At 45.4% G+C, this 21,142-nt stretch overlaps 1 protein-coding gene across 1 annotated transcript; it reads right to left on the bottom strand.

Moving 5' to 3' along the window:
* Window positions 1–875: 875 nt before the first annotated feature.
* On the bottom strand, window positions 876–17,427 carry LOC136054719 (gamma-tubulin complex component 2-like). The gene is made up of 14 exons (XM_065746080.1): window positions 17,268–17,427; window positions 15,557–15,764; window positions 14,327–14,526; window positions 13,282–13,471; window positions 12,555–12,700; window positions 11,705–11,885; window positions 10,636–10,816; window positions 9,851–10,023; window positions 8,430–8,558; window positions 7,046–7,166; window positions 5,336–5,479; window positions 4,579–4,707; window positions 3,812–3,975; window positions 876–1,176 (listed from the first exon to the last, which is right to left on the bottom strand). Exons 1-14 carry the CDS (start codon window positions 17,404–17,406, stop codon window positions 987–989), a joined length of 2,295 nt encoding a protein of 764 aa, XP_065602152.1. The 5' UTR covers window positions 17,407–17,427; the 3' UTR covers window positions 876–986.
* Between the last annotated feature and the right edge of the window lie 3,715 nt (window positions 17,428–21,142).

Here is a 21,142-nt window from a genome sequence, read left to right as displayed (position 1 = left end):
AAGACAAATGTCAGGGATGCTGATACCATAACTGTAAACTAGCCTTAACCACGATCGGCAGAGAAAATTGCTTGAAGGAGTAAAATTTCCTTATAAGGCATGGAAGGATAAACTGAGAACAGAACTCTATCTGCATTTCAAACACAAAACCTTGCAAGGTGGAGCCGGAGTGGCACTCCTCAAATCAAGGGGTGGTAGAGGTAAGCACCTCAAACACAAACCTTGCAAGGCCGAGCCCGGAGGGATGAATCAGAGGGCATTGAAGAAGGAAGACAGACTTCAGCCCAAAGACCACCTGAAGGAATGTGCGACCGCCTAGCGACTAGCCACGCAAGCGTAGAAGAATAAAATGATTAACCGAAAGGAGGAGGGGACTTCAGGGGATTTTAAATAAGACACTGTATAGAAGAAAAGAGAACCATCTTCTTGGTGTGCGTCGTCGGTGGAGCGGAGACTCCCCAGCACACCCAGCGCTGCTTGCTGACTGCTTTTTACCTTTTGATTGTAATAAAATATTCCAAAGTCTCCGATTGGACTCTGAGCATTTATGACAGGGAGCACAGTTCTGGGGCAGCTGATGTTGTGTTGGTGTGCCTCGTGCTGGGGACACTGGAGGCAGGACAGCACCTTTTGACATAAGGATGTGTGTGTAAATGAGAACACATAAAACCTCACTGGGCGTTCAAGGAGCAACGGCACTCAGATTCAACAGGAACCCACGGAGCTTCAAAGCTGCTGCTGGAGCAGAGCAGCCATTGGGCTGAGCAGAGATCAGACTGCCCCCCACCAGCAGCCCCTGCCGGGCTCCCGCTAGGCCAGACCATGCTCTGGTCACCTAACAACAGCACATGCCACGCACCAACAGGACAGCTCTAATTTTTCTTTTCTTTAGTTTTTATTTTGCAGCACATAGAGACGCCGTTCAACAACGTACTAAAGAACAAAAAGAAACCCACTTCACTTGGCGTCTCAAAAGACCAGGTCCATCACATTCGTTCCAGGGGACCCAGCGTCCCCCCCGTCTCCCTGCGCTCTGTTTCCAGTTCGCTCGCTCCCTGCAGGCACTGCCTTCGTGGAGCAGGCGCGGCGGTGCAGGCAGGCGGCGGGGCGGCCCTCTGGCTCCGCTCTGCGGACATGTGCTCCAGGCGCTCCGTGTAGAACCCGTTGAAGTCCAACCTGTGAGACAAAGCACAGGAAGGAGTCGGCCTGCTTGCCCCATGGCCCCGACTGGGTCAACGTGCCTTCGCGGCACACGGCACCACCGAGAGCATCAGCCTGTCTCCTTCGTAACACAGGCAGTGTTTCGAGTGGCACAGAACCACCCAGTCCCACTCTGCTGTGCCCTTCCCCAGGCACATCTCTGCATCGTGAAAACACGAAACTGAGAATATTTCTTCCAGTACTCGAAGGGCAGATAACGATAGGACAAAGGGGAATTTTTAAACTGAAAGAGGGGAGGTTTAGGTTAGGAAGAAATTCTTCACTCAGAGAGCAGTGAGGCCCTGGCACAGGCTACCCAGAGAAGCTGAGGATGCCCCATCCCTGGCACCTTTAAGGCCAGGCTGGATGGGGCCCTGTGCAGCCTGAACCAGAGCCCGGCGACCCTTCCCAGAGCAGGGGGAGTGGAACCAGATGATTTTTGAGGTCCCTTCCAACCCGAGCCACTCTGTGATCCTAGGAGAAACATGCACCCTAGCAGCAGCAGGCGACAGGCCAGCAGCCTGCAAACCATACAGAAATTACTCTCCTATTTGTCCAGTACGTGTTCGAATACTTAAGGAATAGGCACAACATTTGAGTTTCGTGTTGCTTAACAATCTTACAGAAATGGCAACAAGTTGTTCCTAGATATTTTTTGTGACTGGGGAAAACAGCCTCGACAGATGGAATTTATCATCTGCTTTCTCCCGGCTCAGCAGTTTACATCTTTTGTCCTTTCAATGTTTATTCAAAGGACACATGACACTGAGGCAGGATTATTGACTGAATTTTGATTCCAACTTAAGGGCTTACACAATTGGGATCCATTTACATCCTGTTCCTTTCCAACTCTGTTTTTAAGATTAAATTATCTATGATAACTCCTAAGGTGCTTCCCAAACCCCCCTTGCACTCAGTATCTCATTCTGTGGCTGAAGCACACATTTGCTGTTTTCCCCATCCTCCTATACATCCCAGCGGTCTGCCTCCAAATCAGCCTTGCAGTTGCCTCCCAAGTTGTTGAAAGGATATCTGAAGAGTGCTAGCAGCACTTAATGAGTGAAGATTTTAGGGCATTTGGATTCAAAGCCATCCACGTGACAGACCCCTCTGCTCTGATGCTGCTTCTTTTCCCAACTGGGCAGTGACTGCGGGCACTTTCTGCAGCCACGAGCTCTCTTGTCAGCACTGCTGATGAAGAAAAGACACCCGAGCACACTCAGCGTGCTGAAGATCTGTGGTTACAGTTTGTGAGACAAGACCAGCAAATCCTACAGTCTATTCTCTCTCTCTCAAATACGTTCTTTTAGATGGCAGTCTTTGTTCTGGTTCCTGTTGCTACAGTGTCCCGGACTGGATCCGATAATTCCTACAGAGCGAAGGAGAGCTAAGTGTCATGTCTGGCCATCCACCTTGGTGCTTCTGCTTCTTAAAAACACTACTGAGCAGCCCCTGGAAATGGAAGGACACATTCTGCTGCGTGTCCTGCTAACACACAGTATTTCAGATGATGAAATGGGGGCACCTGCTCTGTAACTCAAGGTCCATCTGTGCCCAACACCTCAGTGAAGATTTGCGTGGTCCTGACTGGGAGACATAATAGCGATGCATGTCCTGGCAGCAAAAAGACAGAGTATTTCCCCTGCAGCCCTTCTGCACACATGTGCAGGAAGCGCCTGGGGGCAGAGGCCTCAGGCCCTGCTCTGAACAGCCTGATGCAGTCTTAGGTCACCATCCTTTGTGCAAACAGACAACAGAAGCATTTTTTTTATTACATCCTGCTGAATCACTGTACTTCTCTTTTCTTCCGAAGCAGGAAGAACTCGTGAAGAACAAGTTTGCAGTATTTGGGAGCACTGCGTGCACAGCTTCTCCATGGGTCAACTCCTAGCCACAGCAACATCAAATGGGATGCAACACCAGTCTCCATGGTGCAGCACCACAAGAGAGAGCTTCCACCGTCCCATGGAACCATAAACAGTTTAGAGAGGTGGACAGTCAATGACAAAAAAGGTGAACCTCATGCTAAGTTAAGGAACAGTGTTGGTGGGAGGACACCTGAGCTACTGCCAGAAAAGGCACTGGTGTAATCTCTGGCATGACGTGATACAATGTGATGGAAGGCTGCAAGACTTCTTCTGTTCCCTCGTGGAAAGGATGGTCAGGGACTCGATATTGTTCTGCATTTCTGAGCACAGTGAGAACCAGCTCCAGCCTGGGACTGAGCTGGGTGATGCCACCAACAGAAGGACCTCCGCACGTTCCTGATGAGACTTGATGCCCTTCTATGAAAAGAGCAGGCAACGTGGCCATCAGCACTATGTTGGCCATGCCCTGTACTGCCTGCAGTGACACCCAAAAGCCCGACCTCCTGCTGGAATGCTTCACAAAGCAATGTGAACTAACACTTGCATTAGAACAGAAAAATCTTGCAAAATTCAAAAGACTATTTTTAAAGGCACGGCCTGAAACATAAAGTGACATTTCTTCCAATTTCAGTCTTTCCTCTCACGAGGCAGACACACACAGCTATAAAATAGCGACCACTGCTCCTGGGCTGAACCTGAGCACCACAGGATGGGAAGCTACTGAGAGAAAACCTCTGGCTCACCTGTAGACGATGTTAAGCATGCTGTGCTCGCAGTCATTGGTGCTGTAGACACTCAGCCGGTCCAACAGATCCAGCAGATGCGTTGAGAAATTACTATCAAACTTGCTGATAGTTGCTTCAAAGCCAGATGTTAGATGGAGGTTGTCAGCATGCTCTGCTAAAAGCTATTAGACAAAGGTGTTTATCAAGGAGATGCAACGATCCCATCTGTTTTTCAAAACCTGGTAAAAAATACTGCCATAAAACTTAGTGGTAACTCAGGCACTGAAGTAACATTTTCAAAACAGCTATAAGATCCTCAGGGGTTAAAAACCTTGCCTTGCCCATCTGGGAGGACACCGGAATAGACAGACCCCACTAGAATAATCCTCAAATATATATGCAGAGCGTAACAAATAGCTTAGTAAGTGTGTGTCTATACAGGGAAAAATACAGACAAAGCAAATATCTCATAGACAAAAGAGAAGGGCTGTCAGACTCTACAGCTCACTGGCTCGTTCACCTTCATGCACACAGCTGAAAATGCAGCTAAGAACTGATAAACAATTGCAGCGACAGCCGTGGGAGACAGGGTCCTCAAAGAAGACTTGAGAGCACTCCACTGTATCCTCAGAAATGCCCAACATTTTTACAAAGATTCTGCTTTCAGGGCCAGAGGTGTGCTGGAAACCTGAAACGTCTACCTGTAGGAGGCAGGAGAGCCACCCCAATCAAGCTGCAGCCTCAGGCAGCATTTAGGGAGCCCATCAGTATACCCAGTGCCCCACCTTGTTAGTCAGCTTCTTCTTGGCAGTCTCTTCAGCACGCTCTTCTTCTGTTGGTGGGCCCAGCATCGTGCCATGTTCTAGGGTGAGACGGTCCATCTCGCTATCCAGCTTCATGCTTTGGGTAAACCTCTGGAAAGGGCAGAGGGTTGGGGCCGTGGTTAAAACCTCTCTCTTCCACAACAGCAATGCATGAGATCGATGCAACCCTCCTAGCCCTGAAGCTAGTTAATCCCCACAAAAGCTAACTCTGAGATTAAATTTACAGCATTAATATGCCCAAAGGAAGGTGTCTGGTTTTGTTTTGTTTTTAAAATGGGCTCCTTGATACACTGGCTAAGGAGATTAGTCTTCATGGCTAGTCCTCAGCTGGTCTTTGCAGGAACAAAAACCTAGCTGGCCCTACAGCTTTCACCTCAAACTCTGCTGCAAGAATGGATGAAGAGAGGCAATCAGGTTCACAGAAACCTGATTCCAACAGTGAAAAAGAAGAGCACATAGAATCATGCGGAGGGAACAGCCATAGGAACCGCGTGGAGGAAAGTCTGAGCTCATAAAGCCTGTTGGTGGGTGGGAAAAGCAGCTCATCCAAGTGTATTGAGAGCAAGAGACGGATCGTGTTAAAAGAGAGAAAAACCTTTAGCTCAGAACATTTTATCTCTACGAAAGGAGAGGTCAGGCACATTTTGCCCAGATACCCCCTTATCAGGCATAATAAACAGAGCTGCTGGCATGATAAAAACGGAGAGACCGTATATACCTGCATGCAGTTTGTGAACATGACACAGACAGACATCAGTTTGGAGAAGATCTTCAGCAGCTCAGTGTTGGTCAGCATGCAGTCCTTCAGGCAGTTGTCCAGGAAGCTTGTGTGGTGGCTCAGAACGTCATCAATATTAGAAGCCTGTTGGAGCATAGTGCATTAATGAAAAAGCAAACCAGGACACCAAAGCACTAGACCAGCACGGCCAATGTATCTGTTCAACTTCCATCAGAATCAAAGCCTAAATTATCTCGCACCATGACCACGCAGAACCCAGTGGAGCCATTTGCTACGTAACACAGTGCAGGCAGCCTAGGTCTCTTGCCTTGTTTTAGTAAACAGTACCGAAGTAACTTAAGATGCCATCCTCTTTTGCTCTTTAGCTTTTTCCTCCCACAGAGTCTTGTCCAAAGAGGCTGTTTGTGTGCTAGAAACCAGCCACAGCCAGGCAACTTCAGCTAATGCTCTGCGGCATGTGTTCCTGATGAACAACACAGCTGTAGGCTGGGCCAAGCTGATGGCAAGGTATCTGCAGTGTTGCTGTAGCTTTCACTAGACCTGCCAGTAAACAAGCATCATCCTTCACTTGCCTAATGAATTTCACCTGTCAACTGATAAGTCCCGACCTCTGCTCCAGCCAGGTAAAAAGGGAAAGGACAGATGCATTCACCCAAGAGAGATGAGTCTTTTGTCTTCCAGAGACTGATTTTTTTTTATCTGTTGTCTGGAACCTTCTAATCTGAATTGAATACATCACATTTCAGAAGGTCTGTGGGCTTCTTTCACAGACTGTTCTGGAATGTCAGCTCCTATTCTTCTGGAGACTTCTCGTTCTTGGCTTAAAACGGGGAGGTAGGACACACACTGGGAATGTGCTTCTCCTTGAGGTGATAAAGGTATCTCACGTGCCCATCAGGAGATAAAAACTGTTACCTGGAGCTTGTGCTAGAGAAAAGAGTTAACTTCTGGAGCAGTCACTGACTTTATTTTGACTAATGAACCAGGAATACTGTGTTACACACTTAGAAAATCTCTTAGCCCAGAACATTACACCTCTATGAAAGGAGAGGAGGTCAGGCATATTTTGCCAGAATATTTTGCCTTGTCAGGCATAAAAAACAGCACGAAATGATCTCAGCCTCTCCCAGACATCACAAGGGTGGAAAAGGTCTCCAGTCTTGCCTGGTACAGTGGAAGCAGACCAGTAAAACAACCATCTGAAGAGGAAACACTGTTTTTTATAGCAAATAGTCCTAACACAAAAAATAAAGTGCAAAGGCCTCTTCCTGCCTCAAAGGCCTAATCTTTGGCAGTTCCAAGAAGAGAAAAAGAGATGTAAGTCAGCCAAGGAATCAAAGAAAGACGTCTGGACCTGCTTGCGATCTTTGCACCTCACATCCTTCTTCCTTATCCAGTTCTTTCTTCTCTATGTGCAGAGGTGTTCAGCAGAATGCTACCTTTCCATAACAGGATGAAGAGAGCATGGAACTTGGGGACACAGACAGGAGAGTTCAGCAGAGGAAAGGGATGCATGACTAACAAAGCAGAAAGGTTATGCAGAAGAGCAGCACTGTTTGTAGTGTGATAAGAACAACGGTTCATCCAACAAAACATTTCATGGTAACTGAAACAAAGCATCTTTTCCCTACATTAAATTTGGTAATATAAGATTTTCTGTTCTAACTTCTCTCAAGCACACACACTCACCAGTTTCAAGTTCTGCTCGAGAATGTGCCATGCGGGCTCCATCACTTCAAACGTCATGTAATACTGGATATTCTGTACAAAATTCAGCATCCGCTGCCGCAGTGTGAAAGCACCAGCAAACCTAGGGGAGAAATCACACCCACACAACTCCATGCTAGCAAATGCCACAGAGAACCAAGCTTGTACAGCCAAGCGAAGCAGAGCTAACTACTTCTGTCCTAGCAAATTCACTGTTGCAGTCTGAAAGTGGCTACAGTCAGAGATGCTCTGCAATAGCTTTATGTTCCATGTATGACAACGACTTTCCCCTCAACTACAAGATTCAGAGTTTTGAACCTACTGTGCACTAGACAGTTAATTTGAAATTTGCTCACGTTCAACCATAAATGGACTGTATTAAAGCCACTTTATTACTTTAACTAGTCAGACACATTTGCTAGCAGTGTGAAATATAACAAGCAAAATGCTTCGTGTTTCTTTCCAGCACATAAACACTCACTTGTTAAATGAGTACTTGAAATTATCTTATGCACTGCATTGGTATGTTCAGGGGTCCCTGGATTTCAAAAAGCCACCTGCTATCTAAGATACTTCATGCAACTTCACTTTAAAATTAGAATGGTGGAATTACATAGAACTCCTGTCAAGGTTTCAGGTTGTGATACCAAACAAAGAATTGCCTTCAACAAACTGGGATAAGCCATCAAAGAGGCGGGGACAACCCCGTCTTGGTTTCAGCCTCAGGTGCCCTGTCCACTGGTGACAGTCATTCTGTGAGCAGGGGCTTGCACTACAAATCCCCCCAGGTCTCTTCCACTGATTCCTCTATGCTGTCAAGAGAACAAGAGCACGCTCCGGCTGAGGTCAGTACCAAGGTAGCTGAAGGTACCTTGTGAGAAGCGAGTGCCACTGACAAGACAGAAGGAATTTCCTTGCAGTGCCACAGGCCTGTCCTGTGCTCCAGTGAGACCAACTGAGACTGAGGGTAGTGGGCATGGAACAAGCTCTTCCAGACAGAGGCCACAGCCCCAAGCTGCCACAGCTCAAGGAGCATTCTCAGATATACGGTTTGGACTTTGAGTGGTCCTGTGTGGAGCTGGGAGTTGGACTCAAAGATCCTTGTGAGTTTTTTCCAACTCAGGACACTTTGTGTTCCTATGATGCCTTTTCCAAATCCTGAGCCACCAAAGAGGAACAAGTCAAGCAGCCCACAGACAACTAAGCAGACACTTCCTACTGAATCCTAAAATGTTATGTCTGACCTCCCTCCGCCTGTCAGAAACTTGCAACGATCTGTTCCATATCAAGATAATCTGATTCATGACACAACGCATATAACTAGGAAGAAGAAAAACCAAAGCCTCAGCAGGAAAAGAAGCCATACCATTTAGCTGAATGTAGGGAGGACTGCTTGGCTGTCTTATTGCTGATCCAAACGTTGCACAACTGCCTTTCCACATGTTTGCAATAGAACATGTGTCTGAAAAGCATCTGGTATCTCGTCAGTGCTTTCCTGGAAAGAAAGGAAAAAAACATTCAGATTAAGCTCTTTTCTGATTGACAGACTAAGCAGCAAAGGCTGAGGCTGCTTCGAGGCAAAGAGTCCCAACACATGCTCCTCACACCTTCAGACGTACACGGATCTTCACTAAAACAATTCTAACAGATGAAAAAAAAAAAGCTTTTTTAATCATCCCAAATAATTCCTCCCCAAAGAGTCCCTCCTTCACACTTCCTGCCACCAGGTACTTCACCAGACTCCTTTTCTGATCCCTTCGAGCAACCTGCAGAAAGATCACTCACATGCTGGGACAGAGGTCTGAAAGCCTGCAGTTGTGTCCCTGCTGCACCAAGGCTGCTAACTCTGACAAAAAAGTTCACCAGGGTTCTCCAAAAAGATTAAGAAAAACGGCAACCAAGCTACAGGCAGCATTACCCTGCCTGCAATGCACTGTCAGAAGCAGATGGGGGTGCTTACTTATAGCCTTGGGGACTGGATGCAGGTCTGTGCTCAAGACACTTCAGTGTAGGTGTCTACAGAGCTCCAGCCAATACAGTCTGTTAAACTTTACCACTTAGTATTTCCAATCCCATAGTTACCATCAAAATTAATATACCCTTTTTAAAAGAAAGAGACACAATTTCAGATACACCGTGTCATTACAAGAGTTCCACTGCGAGGAAGAGAGGGGATATTGCTGGCATTTAGCAACCAACACGTCACTTTCTCACCTAACACTGCCTGTCCCATTTCCCTGGCTCACAGTCTATCAGTGCCCTGTTTCTGTAGAGAGGCAAGGCACTACAGAAAAATAAACTGCATAACTCAATTTACTGCAAAATGGCCTGCTACAGTAATTCTAGCAGCAGCCAGTACTATCCATCAGCTTTGCAACCACGGCTACCGGAAAGATTTTTTCTGCCCCTTCACATCTGAGAAACGTCTGACTGCAAACATGGAAACTCTTAAATGAGAATTCACTTTCAAATAAAAAATCTTCTCAGAGATTCAAAACAGAGACTGGGCTCACAAAGTGTCCCTCCATCTATGTCTTTCTATCATGTAAAATCAACTTTCCATGCATATCTTAAGCGTCATCTGGAATGGCTGTACTGAGAAGACAAGCCCCAGTCTACCGGTGGAGCAAGTGGAAGTCAATAACCCTAAAGCATTTTCTACTTGCTGACAACTTTTAGTACCGCTTTAAAGACAGAAAATGCTTTGCAGCATTTTGCTGTTTGGAAATGTGTTTTAAAGCTGCACAAAAGCTGCCTTTTTTCTCTTTTGGTGGGTGGGTACTTTACCTGTTTATAATCAGAGACAGAGGCCACTTAACAATGTAATCGAAGGAAAATGCTTCCAGGCCGCTGAGAGGAAGCTCCGTGGGATCTGCACCAATAATGGCCTTTTCCTGTTTCGTTTCTATGGCCAGTACTCTCAAAAGCTGCGTAATGAGGTCATGGGGCATCAAGTCAATCTATAGAGAGCAGGAAAACAATGAAGCCACAGGGTACTCACAACTACTACAACGGAGCAACAGTCAAGTGGCAGAAGAACTGCACGTTATCAGTTACTCTCAAGTCATTAGAGCAACCTATGGAGCAAGGAGGAGCGGCACCCTCTGAACGGGGTTGCAGCAGACAGCAGAGCAGTGCTGCTGTGCTGTCTGTAAAGTCATCTCAACCTCCCCAAGCACAGCTTGTGTGCTGGTTCGCATTTGTAAAGGCTTTCAACAGAGCTGCAACAATCATTAATAGTCAGAACTTATAATCAAGGATTTTCTTGTACTCCGAAATGGGCATCCAAGCTGAGAATGTCTGTGAGAGACACATTACTGCTTTCATCTCATCCTGATGCCACTCAAAAGCACTTCCTCTGTGCTCAGACATCAACAAGAAAATGCAGCCCCTTGCACGTGATCAGAGCTTCCCATTGCTAATATCCGTGAAATAAACAGACTTAACCCACAGAAGGTCTACAGGAATATAGCTATCAATTCTTCTTTCTTCCACTGCATTTTCATCGGCTTCTCATTGGAACAGGGATTTTCTCAGTACCTGGCAAGCCTTCCGCTTACACCCTTTTTTACCTTTAAATTATCCTTAAAGGGATCTGTGTTGGCTGTGCTCATTTGCAAGGCCAACTCAAGCAATGCTTCTAGCCTAGTAGTTATGATCTCATCTACAGGCTTCTTTAGTTCCTCTTCTGTGAGATCCATGAAGTGAACAAAGAAGTCCCCTTGATCCATCAGGAAATAATGTTTTATAGATCTGCTCAAGAAAATGAAGATCAGTGATTATGTTTTCAAAAAACATGGTTTTTAACTTGCTTTTTTAGCAGACAAAAAATAACCTAACTGGAAGCTTTTTTCGTTTTTGTTTTTTTAAACATGTGCTCCCCTCCTTCCAGTCACTTCCCTCACCATGTTTTGGTGCAGTTGTTCTTTTGCTCTCATAAAAACATACCTCGAGAATAAAGGTATGCGCTGCACTGCTAGGCAATGGATTACACTGCTATCCTGGACAACAACCCAACTTCCAGAGTCCAGATCCATCCAGCCATCCCAAAGAAAAGCACAGACTCCCCTGTCCAAGTACCTGAGCTGACTTCTGAAGCAGTCCACGCGCTTGTGTTGACTTTTGCTACAGTATGATACACCAACTGCAATTTTCAACAGGCCTCAGAGAGACCCAACTGCAATGGGATTGGAAATAGCTCCCAGGAAAGCTGGAGAATGAAGTCCGCATCTTGCCAGAGACCATACCCAATCACAGCTATTTTTAGAGCAAAATAGGACTAGCACAGCCTTAAACCATTGCGGTTGCAGAGGATTTCAAGACTGAGTCAGATAAAGTCAGACAAAGTCTAGTGGCCAGTTTAGCCAAGACTTAGTTTTGGTGGTAGCCTTCCAGTAGGAAGTTGGATGAGAAACCCCCAAAGGTCTCTCCCATACAACATCCTATGATTTTATGTTTCTTTTTTTTATTATTATTATTTTGTAGTTCAGGAGATAACGATTCTTTTTTTTTCTTTTTTTCAGGTCAACATTTGTAACAGAAAGACAGCGAACGTCCCAGGAAAAGAAAGCTAACTTTAAAATCTGACATTCGCAATCAGAATCAATCAATTTAACCTACGTTTAATAAAATAAACCAAACCTTAGGTGAGCCACAAGCTCTTTCTCCTCCATTAGGAAATCCAGAAGAACTTTGCTAGCATAGTTATATGCTTTTTCTATTTGTTCTACATATGCTCGCTCTTTTGAAGTATAGATGATCTCTTTAGCCACAGGGCAGGTAATGTCACGCCCACATTCTCGCACAACATTCAGGTATTTTCCTGAAAAGGAAACAGTAACACACGTTTGTGCCAACTATATGTGTTGCCAAGAGAGAAGCCTGCAAATCACTGCTACCAAATGGAATATACAAACGGAAGCTATATTGTGAAGTTTTACATTAAGTTCTACCTAAAACTGGAAAGGGCTTAAATGCCATTCAGAAGATGATACAGAATTTAAATTAGGCTACTGACAAGTGATTTAGGAGTGATTTAGAAATGTTTTCTGTTTCCCAGTGGTGGTAAAACACCTTTGTAGATAGCCAGAAACTTTGAAAACCTGGCGTTGCACTTCAGAAACAGCTTTTGAGGAGTCTGTACTTGCAGCAGGGAGCAACGATAACCAGCAGGTGGCACACTGCCTTTAAGTGCCCAGATGAAGACTCAAAGGTTCAAACCTCAGACATCTAGCTCCATCTAGCTGTGACAAAACGGTACAGACGTACCAGAGCAGAAAGACAAAGTTCCTCTAACTTCTGGACTCCTTCTCACATTTTCTTTTTCACGTATATCATCTGAAGTTGCTTTTAATTTTTCTGTTTCTCTGAGAAGCTGTAGCTGGATGACCCATAAACTGGCAAAGCATGACAAAGTTCCATTCATCTTTACAAAAAGAATGGTGGCTATCATCCCAGACTCCTCTTAAATCAGAAAGATATCTTTACCTACCTGTGCTTAGTATTTTGTCAGCCATTTTCTGCAAGAAAGAGGGAATCTGCTGCTGAACAACAGTGTATCTCTGATCCCAGTACTTGTCATTATAGTCCTCCTGAATCTTCTCCTTCTGCAACTCGTGTTCCTCCACCATAAACTCACTGGACAGTTAAAGCAGATGTTTAGAAGCAGGAAGTGGAACAATGGGGATTACTTTTCTGACATATTAATATAGCCAATGGGAATATGATGCATCAGAAGTAAGGTCTCATGAAGATATATTCCAATCAAGAACTGAAATCAGTTTGTACTACGACAAACTGCATTTTTGGTGTGTTTGTGCTAATCCACAATCAATTACAACAGAAACAGAATTTTATAGGGCCCAGAAATCAAGTCTAAGTGTTATTTGGCTATCAGTGTACTGGAAAGGAAAGTGGCCTTTGCTTCCTCACCATCAGACAGGCATTCTATTATGCTATTTTAACTTCATTTTGTATCCTATTCTGAAAATGTGGACAACAGGAATGTTGCATAAATGCAGAAAATGCTTTAAATGATTCTTTAAATGCCAAGAAACTTCAGTGGGCATTGTCAGCTTGAATCAGAACATCATACTAGTGAAGTACAGGAACATCAATTCAGTGAGTTATGAGAAGAGGATCCTATGAAAACAGAGCTCACCCCTCTGCTGAATAGTATGCAGGTGTGAGAGGGGAACACAACTGTAACTGTTCTTTACCTGTATGGGTCATTAATGATGCCTCGATATATCCACTTCTCCAGAATTTCAAAATAGGGCACGCTGGCTGCCTTGGTTAGATACAGACACAGCTCTTGGGCCTGGCTGTCTCCTGTGTAGCTGGAAGTCTTATCGTGGAGTAAGTTCAGAGTTGACCCTCCCATACACTCACCTTTATCCACAGAAGTGGCTGAAATTAAAAAATACAGATGTAAGACACACAAGACTCTGCATTTAGATACGCGCATCAAGGACAACTGAACTCGGGTAGACATAAGCTATCTGGTGGCTTCTACACCATACACAGACTTTTTTTTTTTCCAAGATGCTAATGAAACAGTCCCACACCTCAACGACTTGCTTGAGAAATCTTTTATCTCCAGATCACATCTCTTTTCCACACATACCACTTGAAACACCTGGACTTAGGGTCACGAGCTTGGGACTGAAGTAAAACTTAAAGTACATGGCTAACTGCAGTGTTCCAAAAACGTGAATATTTCAGGAAACGTAAATACCAAGGTGGATCATCCATTTCCAGATTCTACATAGAACAGATTTTTGCATCCAGATAAAGTTTCTGGGCTGAGTAGAGAGAAAGGCAAGAGTATGCTCATGTCAAAGAGTTTAATTAAAAAAAAAAAAACAAAAAAAAACTACTGAGGAAACAATACGAGGAAGGGTATTAAAATGGTATTTATGAAAGGACTGCATCCATTCCACTCCTGTATGAGTGGTTATCTGACAGGGGGCACTCCTGTGGGACGTGCATGCCACATACACCCACAGATGGGTTATACTGTCCCTCTTCAAGCAGCACAATACTTTTACTCTGAGGTATAACAACACTGGACATGACTCAGAGAACCTACCGCTCTCAAAAATGGCAGAGGTCTGACAAGCACAATCCTCCTCCTAGTCCTCCTTATTTGATATAACAAAGTTAGAATGACACATAACCCATGGGTATTGTTAATCTGTCTAGTTTTCAGAAGCCACTGTCATGTACCTGTCTAAACATAATGACTGTATTTTTCAAACGTACCAAGTGAAGAAAGAATCTCCAGGGTCCTCATTGTGGGCTGGATATAAAACCAGAGCTTCTGCAGTGAGAGAAGTCCCTGTCTCTGAAGATGTTCCAGCTGAGTAATTAGTATCATGTATTCCTTGATCAAAGTCCTCATAGCAGCAGCCAGAGCATGATTTACCTGTCCATACTCAAAGGAAAACTTCTCCTCTATAAACCTGTAAAATGCGAAATGGAATCTCTTTTAGGCAAGGTAATTTCCAACGTTTTCAGGAATTTTAACTTCAGGACACTATAGAAGCACAAGACAAGAAGACACTGAATTGGAAAACAAATCAGTTGTCAGCTGGAGTTTTAGGTTCCACATTTGCTCTCTGCCCCCTGTCTATTTCTCACCACCACACTTCTTAATATAGAAAGCTGTGAGAAAACATTTCCCCTGAAATTGCAGAGGATCTAGGATTACTTGCAAATTCACTTTAAAAAGAAAAAGTATTTGCTCTTATTTTTGTCAAGGCAATTGCCTTTACACAACCTTAGGATTAGGACTAGAGGGCAGGAGAATCTCTCAAAAGGACGCAGTATCATGGAAGCAAACACTGAGGAGAGCATTGCTACCAGCTTCCAACTATATGCCACCTGATCAGACTTAGCTGGCTCTAGGCATCTTATTTAGTGGGCAGAGGCTTCTGAATGCAAGCCATATCATCTAGAATCAGTCAGGTAAAAGAGACTGGACAAATCCCTTCCTAAAAGTGCTTCTTCCTCTTTGCTGATCTTCCGGAGACATCAAATCAAATGCAGCATCCATATTACAAACTTCTGCTGTTAATGAGGTGTACCTTACACTAAGACCTTTCAACAATTACTTAGCCACCAGGAACTAGGAAGCTGTAGGCTCTCCTGCACACAAGGGCTGTCTTAGTCCTGGATGCCCAGAGGAGAACAAAAAGCAAAAAGGAGGGAGAAAACCACAGCATTTTAACTTTGCCTGAACGCACCAAGTCAGAGGTTGGACAAAGCAAAGGCAAGGTGAAGGAAAATGTGAAGTGGCACCACATAGGAGAATACCAGCAAAAACATATGGAGCCAAAAACATTTCAAATAAATTGTCACTCTTTATTTTATATCCCTATAGGCTTAAGTTTAGCTTGGAAGTCATCATCTGCAGAATGACAGATTTTATATTCTGCAGCTTGATGCTGGAAGCTAAATATCCTCCACTGGGAGGAAAGGTCAACTTTGTACCTGGTGACAGCAGAGTAACCTGCTGCTATGGGAAGAATCCTGGTCACCAGCTCTTTGATGGACAAGTCCAAGTTTGGATCGACTGAAAATGCTCGGTTCTGACTGCCAACAAGAGGCTGTGCTGTGATATATCTTCCATCCACACCAATCAAAACATATAGCAGGTCTTCCACAATCATGGATTCTTGGGATGCTAAAGGCAGAGTACCTGTTTTCAAAGAGACAACAGAATCACAACCTAGCCTTCACAACCTAGCACTTGAAGTCTACAAGGATGACATACTACCATTCAAAGAGAACAAAGGAAGATCATACACATCTGAACCAAGATACAGAGAACAGAACTGAGTTCCTGTCAACTCCAAAATCTTAAAACTTGCTGTCCAGGAAAACATAAGCCTTTGCTCACTTAAACCCAAAGCAAAGCAAGCAGACAGAGCCATATATCCATCAACTGTGGCTAAGAGTACGTCACTTGCACTGTTGGCTTTTCCATCCAAACGGGCTCACGTACACTGGACCTGAGTTCCAGCCTTGCAAACAATTCTCCTACCTCCTCTCCACTGAAATACTAAAATTCAAAGAATAAAGTTAAAATACAGACAACAAAATGCTAGTCCAGCCAAAGTTGAAGGTGGTCTGCAAGCTATAAGGTATCTGACTGGTGCAGTGAACTAGAAAGCAGCTACAAAGAAGCGCAAGGGACTCAAACTGAAATTTAATAAAGTCCATCAAAAGGCTGGGGACCACAATGGCTACAATGCTCACTATAGCTAGCCTTATCTCACAAAACCAGCTAACAATCCCTCTCCACTGTAGCACTGCATGTGCTGGTGCAGCACTTAACACTGTTGAAAGGTGTCTGATCTTAACAGTGATTTCTGGGCACTACAGAATTTGTTGATCCCTGGAAGAAAAAAAAAAAAAAAACACCAAAAAACAACATCTGACTGAAACGTGACTCCGAGGATCTCTGTCATGTGGTTCAAAAGCCTGGAAGGAAAGCACAGACCTTAAATGCAAGCATCAGACATGCTTAACACTCCCATGCAGCTAGACAAATCATTTGACAACGGGGGAACACTCAAGAATGAAACTACTTGTGATCACTACTTTCATGTGCCCCTTAGTCAAGGCACAAATCCATGCCAGGAAGAAGCTGTAGCTTCATGCAGGTGCTGCTACCTTCTTGGGAAATAGAAACGTGAACCCCTAGCACAGCTGCTGGCTTTCCTGTATCTAATTTACAAATCACAAACTATGCAAAGCTCTGCTTAAAGCTGCAATACAGAGTGAGATCAGTCCCCTTTTGCTCCAGCTAGGAACAAATCAGGGAGGTTGTCACGGCCTTACTGGAGAGGAGAATGAGCTGCATAGATTGATGAATGCTCCCCTGACAGGTGCAACTGCAGATTTTTCAGCTGAGAATGCAGATGGGTTGCTCCTGCAGTAGGACTTTGTGGAAGGACTGGGAAACTCAAAGCGGATTAGATCTTATGGACTAATAGTGGAGTTGGAATTTATCATGGGAGAAACACTCTGTCTGGCTGCATATTGGTTTGTTGGTTTTTTTTTTTGAATCCTGATCTTCTTGGCAGATTTCAGGGAGGCAAGTTTTGCTTTCATCCTAATTATGACAGAATCTGAATGGCACTTCTGAACAAGTACAAAACGTACTGTGTTAACATAATTTTCAGTATGTATCACATACCTATAGGTACCGTTGTGTCAGTACTTAAAGCAGTGCCAATTAAGAAATCGTCAGTAAGCGTAGGCCTCTCATACACCCAGGATGGAAACACTGGAACAGGCTGACCTGCATTCTTCTTGTTGTGCTTATCTCGAAGCATTTCCCGTGTAAGCTCAAGGGGCTGTTGAGAAAAAAAAAAGGGGGGAGGGTAGAATGAAAAAAGAGATGATTGAAAGGGCAATAATTTTTCAGTTTTAAAAATTGACTGTAAGCCGATAATTTGAGAACAGAAAGTGGAATAATTGGTATTTCAGTAGAACAGTGTCGGTTTTAGTCCCCCCATTTCATGTAGTCTATTGGTCTCAGTGCTGCAGGGGTGATTTTTTAATATAGTTGCCCTTCCTCTTTTTGGAGGGTGCATTAAATAATGTCTTGCCATATCCCACGCACCAGCCTTGGTGCTGCAGCATACACACAGGAATAAAACTAGGACACGTACAAGCACCGGGCACCTTAGTAGTTCTCAATGTAAAAGCCATCAAATTACTTCCAGAAGCAGAAAGCAGCAACATCTTATCCAAGGAGCACTTGCAAACAGGCTAATGGCCACCTCTGAAATCAGTTCCTGCACAGTACCCGTGGAATAGCTGCACATGAAATGCCATCCAGATAATACATTGGTGGAAAACGATGGTGGTTTTGCTCTGACTGTGAAGGAAGCAAGCTCTTGCAAGACCACAACAGTCTTAATTCCTTGCTCTGGATCTCTGTCAGTAAAATAAATACGGTGAAAGACTCATTTTCAGTTGGAGAGGTCTGTGCGATGTATAACCTCCATAAACTGACACAAGTGCAAAAATATGGGGGATGTGCTTATGAAAGCCATTTCATAGACTCATAGATACATTAGGTTGGACAGGACCTACAAGATCATCTAGTCCAACCATCCTCCTATCACCATCCCTACCCACTGAACTACTAAATCAAATCCCTTAGCACCTCATCTAAATGCTTCTTGAACAGTGCTAGGGATGGTGCCTCAACCACCTCCCTAGGCAGGCCATTCCAGTGCCTGACCACTCTTGCAGAGAAAAAATGTTTCCTCAGGTCTAATCTAAATCTTCCCCGGCGCAACATGTGGCCATTCCCTCTTGTCCTGTCATTATTTTATCAGGGAGAAGAGGCCCACCTCCTCCTCACCACAACCCCCCTTCAGGAAGTGGCAGAGTGCAATAAGGTCTCCTCTGAGCCTCGTCTTCTCCAGACTAAACAATGCCAGCTCCCTCAGCCGCTCCTCATAAGACTTGTGCTCCAGACCCCTCACCAGTTTTGTTGCCCTTCTCTGAACATGCTCCAGGGCCTCAATGTCCTTCTTGTAGTGAGGGGCCCGAAACTGAACACAGTACTCGAGGTGCGGCCGCACCAGAGCTGAGTACAGGGGGATGATCACCTCCCTGCTCCTGCTGGCTACACTATTTCTAATACAGGCCAGGATGCCGTTGGCCTTCTTGGCCACCTGGGCACACTGCCGGCTCATGTTAAGCCGAGCATCAACCAACACCCCCAGCTCCTTTTTCTCTCTACAGTCTTCAAGCCATTCTGCCCCAAGCCTATAGCATTGCATTTCTTAAGGTCCACACGTATATGAAGTGAGATCTGCACAGGGTCATTTTATTTTCTTCTCATAGAAGGTCTCAGAGGTGAGAGGAATGTGGGAAGGAAACAAGTACACATAAGCATTACATCCTGAAGCACAGTGGTCACTGGCTTGCACTGCCATTTCAGTTCCTTTGGCTGCAGGCCTCAAAGGAAAACCATGCAAGGAAATCAAACTGTATTTGAACATCCTAGAGAATACCACTTCCTCTTCTCTCCTCTCTGAGCAACTCCATACATAAATCCTCTGTAAAAGATCTACTCTCCCACTGGAAACGTGGATCCCTTCAGGATCCGAATCAACTGCTTGACTCAGATCATCCATGAAGGATTTGGATGAGACAAGCAAAAAGCCTGATACGAACAGTATGTGAAAATCAGTGTAGCTCCATCACTGCTCAACAAGGGTTTTGCAGCACTTATTTCAGGAACACTCATCCCAATAGCTAAGTAAACAAAACAGTTGCATCCACTTGGGGAACAACTTCAAATTCACTCAAGTACCTGGGAGAACAGAGCTTTCAGCAAGGATGGGATGAGCCATAGAGGCTGCTAAGCCCCTGTGCAAGCACTGTGCAGGAGGAAAAGGAAACATCTGCACGGGTTAAGGAGGTGGTTTGAAAAGGGAAAATGAAATCACATCACTACCCCCCAGTGCGAACTGCTGTGGCCTAAACTCAACTCACCTTACCTGACTTCAATAGAAAAGGCCATTCTTATGAAGAACAGCACAACGACTTAATATAATGTGACTAGCACATTTTGAGAGCAAATTCAGATTATCTGTATGGATAGGAACATTCATAATTCCCCTAGATAGTGAAAGTTAAGAGCACAGCTACACATGAGCATTACGTACATATGAGCAGCAGGGAAAGATCTTACACATAAGGTAAGGCAAGAGGCAGTACCTGTTGTGTGCTGGCGCTGTCTGTGACAGTGCCAAGCTGCGTGCGCAACTCCTCCAACTCCTGCAGAGATATCTTGGAAGTACATGAGGGAATGGAAGAATCTGAGCTGCCACCAGCTGCCATGTTTGCTGGAGTAAAAAAAGGGGAGAGTAGAACGAAAAAAGAGATGATTGAAAGGGCAATAATTTTTTAGTTTTAAAAATTGACTGTAAATTGACTTCTGCAGCAGGTCAATGTACACTTCAGCCCCCTCGCCACCACGCACACGCAGCAGGCCGAGCAGCTCGCTGACATCGTGGTGGATGCGGAACTCACTCATACTCCCATCTGAGTGTGAACAGACCTACTGCGGCTTAGGACACAGGAAGAAAGGCAGGGAATCAAGTCAGCGTTTTGGTTTAAGCATGAGAATGGTGCTTCCCAGCTGGCGAGGCGAGGCGAGGCGGGCGGCGCGGCGGCGGGGGTGCCGCACTGCTGCCGTATCCCCCCACTGCAGGATGGCGACGTGCAGAGGCACCCGTACCTGCGGGAGGCCCTCACGGGCCGCGCCGAGGAGGTGGAGAGGCCCGGGTGAGCCGCGTGGAACGAGAGCTCAGCCCCGCGGAGCCCCCGCCCCCGCCTCCTGGAGCTGCCGGCGCGGGGAGCGGCGGGCGGCCCGCCCTGCCTGCTCACAGAGACCCAAACCTTCCGTCTGAGAGCGCTGTCCACGCGCTCCCTGAGCCCCTGCAGCTCGGGCCGTGACCCTAGGCAACCTGTGCCATGCCCGCTGCCCTCTGGGGCGGAGCCTTTTTATGACGCCTGAACGCTTCTAAGCGGTCACAAACTGAGGATGCCGTTCCGTGCTCTCCTTCCTCACAGGGTGTCTGAGTTTTGCTGCCACATCTCCGGCTGCTCTCAAGTGTTCGACACGCTAGAAGGCTACGAGCACCACTACAATACGCTGCACCGGAATGTCTGCTCCTTCTGCAGGCGATCCTTCTGTCATAAACGCTCAGAGTCCAATCGGAGACTTTGGAATATTTTATTACAATCAAAAGGTGAAAAGCAATAAGCAAGCAAGGGAAGGGGAGAGGGGAACGGCTTTAAACTGAAAGAGTGAAGATTTATCTTAGATGTTAGGAGGGAACTGTTTACTCGGAGGGTGGTGAAGCGAAGCACAGGCTGCCCAAAGAAACTGTAGATGCCCCATCCCTGGAGGTGCCCAAGGCCAGGCTGGATGAGGCCATGGGCAGCCTGATGCGGTTGGGTGGCAGTAGTTGGAATTTGGGCACCTTCCAATACAAGCCATTCTGTGACTCTGTGGGATAGCAGAGGACTAGTTCCAGAAGT

The sequence above is a fragment of the Cyrtonyx montezumae genome, unplaced genomic scaffold (assembly GCF_038088225.1).
Source record: "Cyrtonyx montezumae isolate F1298 unplaced genomic scaffold, pur_monq_1.0 scaffold_4, whole genome shotgun sequence".
Classification (NCBI taxonomy): Eukaryota; Metazoa; Chordata; class Aves; order Galliformes; family Odontophoridae; genus Cyrtonyx; species Cyrtonyx montezumae.
This window is presented reverse-complemented; position numbering and strand designations above follow the sequence as displayed.